At 57.2% G+C, this 9,302-nt stretch overlaps 2 protein-coding genes across 3 annotated transcripts in view; both read left to right on the top strand.

Annotated features, from left to right (window-relative positions):
- Positions 1-9,302, top strand: part of FSD1 (fibronectin type III and SPRY domain containing 1) — a gene marked incomplete at both ends in the record, with an annotated part of 516,986 nt that overhangs the window by 463,028 nt on the left and 44,656 nt on the right. The window lies entirely within an intron of this gene.
- EBI3 (Epstein-Barr virus induced 3) lies at positions 1,109-7,912 on the top strand (the record flags this gene model as incomplete). Of its 2 annotated transcripts, none has more annotated exons than XM_080825309.1 (5): positions 1,109-1,175; positions 1,927-2,047; positions 3,094-3,269; positions 4,744-4,901; positions 7,481-7,912. In XM_080825309.1, the coding sequence occupies 5 exons, from the start codon at positions 1,109-1,111 to the stop codon at positions 7,631-7,633; spliced, it is 675 nt and encodes a 224-aa protein (XP_080681435.1). In that variant the 3' UTR covers positions 7,634-7,912. The 2 variants fall into 2 exon arrangements, with proteins under 2 accessions (XP_080681435.1, XP_080681434.1); XM_080825308.1 differs by having other exon boundaries at positions 1,924-2,047.

Genomic DNA, 9,302 nt, shown 5'->3' with positions numbered 1-9,302 from the left:
AACGCGTATGGTCTGATCTCTGGGTGCCCCCCGCCCCCGGGGCCGGGAGGACAGGGATGGGGTAGAGCAGGACTCGCAGGTGAGGCCCCCATCTTGCACATTCACAGCTCAGGCCCCGGAATGAGGGCTATGTTCATGTCGTAGAAAATCAGAACGGACGACCCGAAGTCCGTGATGAGCAAACCGTCCGATCGTTAAGGGAAGACGGCATCCGAGTCTGTGCGCCCTGAGTCACTTTCCTTGCCCTAACTCCAGCCCTGCCGGGAGTCTCCCACCCCCAGCCTCCCTGCCCTTGGGCAAGTCCCCTGAAATCCCCTGGGGCTGCTCGGCTCTTTCCAGCTAGGGTGGGGAGGTAGGAATGTGGCCCTTCCCCGGGTTTTCCTTGAGTGTCCAGGGAAGGCGCCACATCTGGAGGGGCTCAGCCTGTCCCTTGGCGTTCATGTGGCTCAGAGAAGGTCCCACAGGGGGGCTGCTTCCCCAGGGCCCTGTATGTCTCTGTCTCTGTGGCCTGGAGTGTGGAGCGCTGGCCAGGGTGGGTCCCCACCCCTGCGGTCGGGCGGTGAGTAAAGGGGTGATTTTTATGTCCTGCCTGGGTCTCTCTTTGCCCCGTGTCTCTCTGTCTCTGTGTCTCTCTTCTGTTTCTGCGGCTGGCTCCCAGGCTCCCATCTCCGTCTCTGCCCCCCTTTCTCTGTGTCTCTGTGTCTCTGCCCGCACTGGCCTTTCTCATCTTTCTCCCTGTCCTCTTCCCCCTCCCGGGGTTTCCCCGTCCTTGTCCTCGCTGCAGCCGGAAGGAAGGACTTACAGTCAGACTGTTGTGGGAAAGGCCGCGGGGGCTCCACTTCTCTCTTTCGAGGCCTCCTCTCCCACCCCTGTCCCCAGGGCCTCCAGACCCCCGCGCCCGGCCACGACAGGTGAAGGGACCAGGGCTCCTTGGCTGCCCCTGCTCAGCCCTCCGCCGGCTCCACAAACCGGCCAGGGTGTCAGACCCGGGCGAGGGGAAGTGGAGGCTTTGACCGGGGGCTGTGCTTCCCCCTCGGGTGGGACCTGAGTCCCCTGGCTCCCTGAGGTGCTCCCTGCCCCAGCTCCTGACAGCAGAGCCCGTGGACTCATGGTCTCAAGACTTCTCCTGGTGCTCGCCCTCTGGGTGGGCGGCTTACCCTGCAGTGGGAGAGAAGGTACGTGCGTGGGACGCTCCGGGGCCTGGGGGGCCGGCATAGAGGGATGCTACCTGGGGACTGGAGTTGGACTGTCTACCGTGGAATATTCTGGAATATTCTGGGCTGTGAGCTCCTGGAACAGGAGCTCACACACCTGTTGGATAACCCACGGGTGGGAGGGGGTTACCGTCCCATTGCACAGACGGGGAAACCGAGACACAGAGGACCAGTCCCACTGCAAAGTGACACCAGGAAGTGGCAGCCACAGCATGGACAGAGGGAGAGGGAAAGAGAGAGGGAGAGAGAGACTGAGACATTTTATTTTTTTTATTTTTTGTTTTTTTGTTTTTTTTTGGGTTTTTTTGAGACTGAGACATTTTAATTACATGCATTCATTCCATGCGCTTCTAAACAAAGCTGCTAGGAAGAGAGGATGCATGGAGACAGCTCCCTCCCACTGGGGCTCCCCGCCGCCCAGGTCCTCCCCCCACCCCCGTGTGGCTCCTTAAACCTCAGTTTCCCCATCTGGAAAATAGGCTAATACCCCCTGCCTTTGCAGGTTGTAGTGGAGGCCAGAGATGAGGCAGCTGCCTTCCATTTACATATTTACATTTACATATATTTGCCGCACAAACTTTTATTAGGCGCCTACTGTGTGCCCAGTGCCTCTGGCTGGCAGGGAGGCTGGGGCCGGTCTGCCTAGGGCTGGGACAATCCTGGGGCTGGTTGGAAGCTCACACGGCTCCCTCCCCCTTCACGGCCGCAGCAGCCCCCGCCCAGCCCAGGGTGAGGTGCCGGGCCTCTAGGTACCCAGTCTCTGTGGATTGCTCCTGGACCCTGCCGCCCGCTCCGCACTCCGCCAGGCCCGCGTCCTTCATTGCCACGTACAGGTCAGAGTGCCCGGGAGGTCTGACGCTGGGGGGGGGGGGGGACCGCGGGAGGCCTAGAGAGCACCCTTCAGGGTGCCGGAGCAGCACGGGCCCACGGAGATACACTTCCTAAAATACAGCCTGTGGGTCACATGCAGAGTTTAAACCCTTCCAGAAGCCGCGTGTGGAAAGGAAAGAGAAGTGACGTTACTTTTAACATTTTGCTTCTCAGCGTTCCAAATATTTGTTTAATAAGATCGAATGTAGCTTAACGCGCTTATGGGCAGTTTACATGTTTCAATTCATAATAGAAAGTAATATTATGTAGTGGGATTAAAGCAGGATCATGTCAACAGGTAATCAACATGTTAAGTGAGTCTTTGACGTTCCCTCGGTGCTAAGTCTGAAACTCCATGTGCCTTTCACACACAAAGCGCTTCCCAACTCACGTGCTAAATGTCCGCTGGGAATTCTCGGGCTCTGATTAGATTTTATAAAATCTGTGGGTGGGAAGGAAGAGTCACCCACCTGGGTGGTCCAGTCCAACTCTGCCACATTTTCTGACCACCGGGAACTTGATCTTGAGCGTTGATAAAATAAATCGAAAGCCGCATTTGGTTGCACCAGCCACACTTCGAAAGGCAGACAGCCATTTGTGGCCAGGGACTACTGCCTCCGACCCGGCAGTCAGAGCCCGTGGAATGTTCTGGAAGGCTGTATGTGCAGCACTGAGCTTGTCTCTAGAGTCTGAGATCTCGGGGTCTCCAACCTCAGGACGGTCAGCATCTTATTATAGAATCTGTGAGTCTGTGGACCTCGGAATGTTGGAATTCTAAGGCTGGAATGTTGACATTCCAGAAACCTGTAGTATCTGGACCCTAGCGTCTCCGTGTGGGACATTCCCCTGACCCTGGGTCTGCACAGGGCCCCTGATGTTGGCTCCCTTGGGTCATACAGCCAACAGCAGGATCCCAGCCTGTGGTCCTTGAGTGCCGTCCACATGGGTCCAAGACACAGGCCGGGCCACGGGAAATGCTGAGGCCCTCACGCTGCCTCTGTGTGTCCAGGCTCGGCGTGGCTGCCCACGGGGAGAGCAGGCCCTGCCTCCAGCCGACCCCTGAGGCCACCAGCTGCACCATCCCAGACGTCCAGATGTTCTCCATGGTGCCGTATATACTCAACGTCACGGCGGTTCAGCCCTGGCCCAGCAGCAGCTTCGTGCCCTTCGTTCCAGAGCATATCAGTGAGTGCAGATGGCAGCCAGGGTGTTGGGGGTGGGGGGGTTGGCGCCCTCATGCTCCTGCCCCTCCCAGCTCTCACCACTCACCTCCTGTGCATCCATCCTGGGTCGTTGGCTCCACCTTTGCGTTTCTCCAAGAAGGTGCCCACTTCTCCCCACGCTGAGCCCCCACCATGCCCAGCCTCCATCTCCACTTGGACCGGCTCAATCCCTCCCCAGTCCTGCCCTCGCTACCACTATCCACCCTCCCAACAGTGGCCGCCAGAGGGCACCCACGAGCACCCAAATCACGTCCCACCCTCCTCCCTCCTCAGCCCTTCATAGCTCCCGCCTACCTGGGGCAAAAGCCCAAGTCCTCCCCAAGGCCCCCAAAGCTTTGCACGACTTGCCTCGTCCCCTCCCTGCCCTCCCCTCCTCCCTCTGTCTTCCTCCCTCACCTGCTCCAGCCACATGTGCTTCCTCTGTTCCTCCAACACAACAGGCAGGTCCTGCCCCAGGACCTTTGCACAGGCTGTGCCCTCTGCCTGGAACGCTCTTCCAGACCTCCGCACAGTTCACTCCCTCACATCCTTCACATCTAGTCAGAGGTCAACTCAGTGAGCCCTCCCCCGAGCACCTTATTAAAGACTGCAGACCCTTATATGTTGTTGATATATGCCCCATATTAAGAAAGTCTAGTAGTCCCTCGGAGACTTAAACATACATAATCATATAAGCCAGCAATTCCAATTCTAGCTGTATACCCCAGAGAAGTGAAATTATGTGCACTCAGAAACTTGTTTGCTAATGTTCACGGCAACATCATCCATAACAGACCAAAGGCAGAAACAACACAACGGTGCATCAGCAGATGAATGGATACCCAAAACGGGCTCCGTCCATATTATGGAACATTCAGTCATGAACAGGAGCGAGGTGCCCCCATGCACTGCCCCGGGGGGTGGACCCTGAGCCCATGACGCTCAGGGAGAGAACCAGACACAGAAGGACAGCCGGGGTGTGAGTCCACGGGTGTGACATGTCCAGAACAGCCTCCTCCATGGATGGGAAGGGGGCTCGTGGGGGCTGGGGACGGGATGGGGGTGATGGCTGATGGGGTGGGGCTTCTTTTGGGGGTGATGGAAGAGGTGAGGGTTGCACAACTCTGAATGTCCCACAAGCACTGCACTGTACATTTTGACAAGGTGAGTTTTGCAGTATGTGAATTACGTCTCGAAACACCACCGCGAGCCACTCTTCTCGCGCTCTCGATCTTTCTTCCCCGCGCTTGATGACCCATGGATTTGCTGCTTGTTTCTTGTCTTGTGCCCTGATGGACTGAGCGCCAAGAGGACGGGGTGGGGTTTGCGTTGGTCACTGCCGTGTCCCCAGCGTCCAGGACGCCGCTGGACACCCCGTAGACAATAAATACACGTTAGTTGATTGGACGAAGGAGCGAGCCTACCAGCCCTGACCTTGCGTCCTGCTTGTCCATCAGTCAAACCGGACCCTCCAGAAGGCGTCCGCCTGAGCCCCCTCCCCGGGCAGCGGCTGTGGGTGCAGTGGGAACCCCCCCGGTCCTGGCCCTTTCCGGAGATCTTCGCACTCAAGTACAGAATCCGATATAAGCATCACGGATCGCCCCGCTTCCGCCAGGTGAGGAGGGCGAGGCGGTGGGAGGGCGTCCTGGGGAGAGGGGACGGCGCGTGCGGAGGTGCACTGGGGCCTCCAATGCAGCCGTGGCCAACTCACAGGCAGCCCAGAGCGGGGACTCCCGGCTGTCCACCCAAAAGGACAGCAGACGGGAGCTTGAACAAATGCTTGTACCCCCGTGTGCACAGCAGCTCCATTCACAGCAGCCGAAAGGCGGAAACGGCCCCAATGTCTGTCAACAGAAGAGTAGAAAAACACATGTATCCACCCACGCTCGGGCTCATCACTCGGCGGGACCAGGGGCGAGGCGCCGACAGGAGATGCCCGGGGACGGACCCCGAGCCCACGGTGCTCAGGGAGGGAACCAGACACAGAAGGCCACACAGCGTGTGTTCGTTGATTCCATTTATGGGAAACATCCAGAACAGGCACATCCCGGGACAGGAAGGGGGTTCTGGCCGCCAGGGACTGGGGAGGAGGTGGAGAGAGACAGCAGATGGGGACGTGACTTCCTTTTGGGGTGATGGAATGTTCTGGAACTAGATGGAGGTGACGATTGCACAACATGACGAAAATACTCAATGCCCCAGATTCTCCCTTTTCATTGGTCAATTTTACGTCATGTCAATTTCACCTTGCCTGAAAACAAATACATTGTTTAAATTTTTACAAAGGAAAAGATACATAAGGCAAGGGTAGTGCTGCGCACCTGGTCAGCTGTGCAGATGGGGACCCAGCAGCTGCGGGCTTGCAGGGCGTAGGCTTCTGCAGTCTGTCCCACGGGACTTTCTGGGCCGATGGAAATGTCCTACCGACTAAAATTGGTCCTTGCTGAGCAAGGACAATGTGGCAGGCAGCCAAGGAACTGGCTTTTACGTTTGATCAAGTGTGCCTTCATTTACTTTTAAATATTTTTGCAATTTATTTTTATTTTTATACATATAAAGTTTTGTTTACTTGATGATATCTTTTAAAGATTTTATTTTTAAGTAATCTCGACGTGCAACATGGGCCTCACGCTCACAACCCCAAGATCAAGAGTCAGGTGCTCCCAGCGCCTGGCTGTCACTGTCGGGCAAGCATCTGACTCTTGGTTTTGGCTCAGGTCGTGATCTCAGGGCGGTGAGATCGAGCCCCGCATCAGGCTCCGTGCTCAGCAGAGTCGGCTTAAGATTTTCTCTCTCTGTCCCTCTGCCCCTCCCTGCCTTCCTCTCCTGCACGTGCCTGCTCTCTCTCAAATAAACAACAACAAAAAGTCGCACATTCTACCAGCTGAGCCAGCCGGGCTCCCCTATTTTTTTTTGTTTTTTGCAATTTTTAAAATGGTGAGAATGGGGGTGATTTTTTTATTTTTTAAATTTTATTTATCTATTTATTTGACAGAGAGAGATCACAAGTAGGCAGAGAGGCAGGCAGAGAGGAAAGGAAGCTGAGCAGAGAGCCCGATGCGGGGCTCGATCCCAGGACCCTGGGATCATGACCTGAGCCGAAGGCAGAGGACCACCCCACTGAGCCATACAGGCACCCCGGGGGTGATTTTTTAAAAAAGATTTATTTTTTTATTTTAGGGAGACAGAGTGTGTGCTGGGGGAGGGGCAGAGGGAGAGAGAATCTCCAGCGGACCCCCCCACTGAGCCCTGAACAGGGAGCCCTTGGCGTTATGGACCTACCTAGCGCCACCCTAAGATCATGGCCTGAGCCCAAACCAAGAGTCGGACCCTTAAATGACTGAGCCACCCAGGTGGCCCTAGTTTTTGCAATTTTTAGATTGAGACAGAATTCACATGCCGTAAAATTCATAAAAAGTGTACAAGGCAGTGGCTTGGAGCGTCTTCGCAAAGTTATGCAATCGTTCAATCTAAACGGACAGCGTAAACCACCACATCCGGCTGCCGTGGGATGACCCAGGGCAGAGCGGGTCGGGAGACAGTCAGATCTGGGGCCCGGAGGCTGGGGTGGCGCTGGGACATCAGCAGAAACAGGAGTCAGGTGAGAGAGCCCAGCGTCCGTAGGGGGGTCGGGGCGAAGGCAAGGCAGGGGTGGGGCGAGCCGCTCGCTGGGGGGTGGCAAATCTGAAGCCTTCCCGCCGCCTCTGGGCTGCACCTGGCCCCAGGAGGCTTTAGGGCAGGGGGGTCTGCTGGATTGTGTGGGAGCTAGAGGAAGGGGGCTGTGAGTCTGATGGGCTGGCGTGGACATGAGAGCCATGCTCCTGGCCGGTAGGCGATCTGTAAGAATCGGCGGACCCTGGAAGGGGCAGTGTCTCCCTGGTCACCAAGATGCGGCAGAAGCAGAATGGAGTATGCCGGAGACTTAAAAACAAGTTGACTACAGCGGGGCAGGAGCGAGGGAGGCGGATCGCAGAGGCTGTGGCCACGGCCTGGAGGAGGAGGAGGGGGGTGTTGGGGATGGGGGTCTCTGTGGTCCACAGAGGTGTCCTGAAATGGGTGGCTCGGGGGGGCGAGGACCAGGAAGGGCCAACAATGTGGAGGGGGCCGTGCCGGCAGCTTGTTAAAATGGAGCAGGGGATCCAGAGCTGCCGTCTCCTCATTCCCACTGACCTGGCCCCTCTCTTCTGCTCTCAGGTAGGGCCTATTGAAGCCACATCCTTCACCCTTAGGGTTGTGAGACCCCAAGCCAGGTACTGCATCCAGGTGGCTGCTCAGGACCTTACCGACTACGGGGAAATGAGTGACTGGAGTCTCCCTGCCGCTGCTTCCAAGCCCATGGGCAAATAGTGGGGCTTCCCAGCCCCCACCCCGCCCAGAAGAGGGGCCGGGTCCTTGACGTCCACCGCCCACTGCCTCCCACTCAAGGACCGATGGGACCCAACCGGCCTGGGTTCGCTGCTGCTGAGTTGCTGGGCAACTTTCAACAAATGACTTCGCCTTTCTGAGCCTCAGTTTGTCAATCCGTGCAATGGGGATGTCCTTCTTCCTTAGACCGCAGTGCAGGGCCCTGTGAACTGTGAACCGGAGATGTTTTTTATTGTTTAACTAAAAAAAGATTGTTGCTGGAATCAGGACTCCTCCTCCTCTCATTTTTTAAAAAAGATTTTGTTACTGGGGCGCCTGGGTGGCTCAGTTGTTAAGCGTCTGCCTTTGGCTCAGGTCATGATCCCGGGGTCCTGGCATCGAGCCCCTGCATCAGGCTCCCTGCTCGGCGGGAAGCCTGCTTCTCCCTCTCCCACTCCCTCTGCTTTGTGCTCCCTCTCTCACTGTCCCTTTCTCTGTCAAATAAATAAATAAAATCTTTTTTAAAAATTAAAAAATTTTATTTATTTATTAGAGAGAGTGAGCTCCAGTGGGGGGTGGGGTGCAGAGGGAGAAGCAGGCTCCTTACTGAGCAGAGAGCCCTATGTGGGGCTCGATCCCAGGGCCCTGGGATCATGACCTGAGCCAAAGGCAGATGCCTAACCCGCTGACCCCTCCTCCTTTCAGTAGACCCAGATGAGACCCAGAGGGAACAGAATGAAGTAAGACACACACAGCAAATCCCCACTCCCATGGATGGGGTCAGCGCTGGACCAGAAGCAGAGCCTGGGGCTGGGGGAGTCCTGGGGCTGGGGGGAGGGTTCTGCCTGGGAAGGGGTGAGTTTAGCAGTTGAGTTCACCTACCTCCTGAAAAGCTGCCTGGGTGGAGGCAAATAGGACAGGAGCTTGGGACGATTTCTCTTGCTGGGGGAGGGGTGGCAGGGGGCGGGGGGCGAGGACCAAAGACACCAGGACTGAAGGCAGGAGAAAAATCCACGTGCAGTCTGCAGTCCGGGGCCATGAGCTGTGGCCTGCGGGTGGCCTCTGGAAGCCGGGAAGGTCAAGGAAACAGATTCTGCCCTAGAGCCCCCTCCCTTCCACCTTAGACTTCTCTCCCCTCCGGCCGGCCGGAGAGAGAAAGCCGGCGGGAGAGAGAAAACACACAGGAGGGGAAGGACAGAGGGAAAGGGAGGTTTCAAGCAGGCTCCACACTGACGCAGGGCTGGATCTCAGGACCCTGCGATCATGATCTGAGCTGAAATCCAGTCCCACACCTAAGCCACTGAGCCACCCAAATGCCCCAACTTTACGGCCCTGACCTCCAAACCATAGCATAATAAACTTGTGTGGTTTTAGGACCACACAAGCTGGCGGTAACCTTCCAACCGCCGGGGGAAGCTCACACACCATCTTGGATGCCCACTGTTCCGACACTGCTCTGTTGCACGTGCATGGCGGGTCGGTGCGGGAGCTGGTGCGTGCACACGCAGGAGAGGTGGGGACGGGGGCTGGTCCGTGCACGTGCAGGCGGGTGGGGACGGGGGCTGGTCCGTGCACGTGCAGGGCGGGTGGGTGCGGGAGCTGGGGTACACTTGCAGGGGAGGTGGGGACGGGGGCTGGTCCGTGCACGTGCAGGGCGGGTGGGGACGGGGGC

This window comes from Martes martes, assembly GCF_963455335.1.
Source record: "Martes martes genome assembly, chromosome: 1".
NCBI classification, from domain to species: domain Eukaryota; kingdom Metazoa; phylum Chordata; class Mammalia; order Carnivora; family Mustelidae; genus Martes; species Martes martes.
Note: the sequence above shows the minus strand (reverse complement) of the source record. Positions and strands in the feature narration are given on the sequence as shown.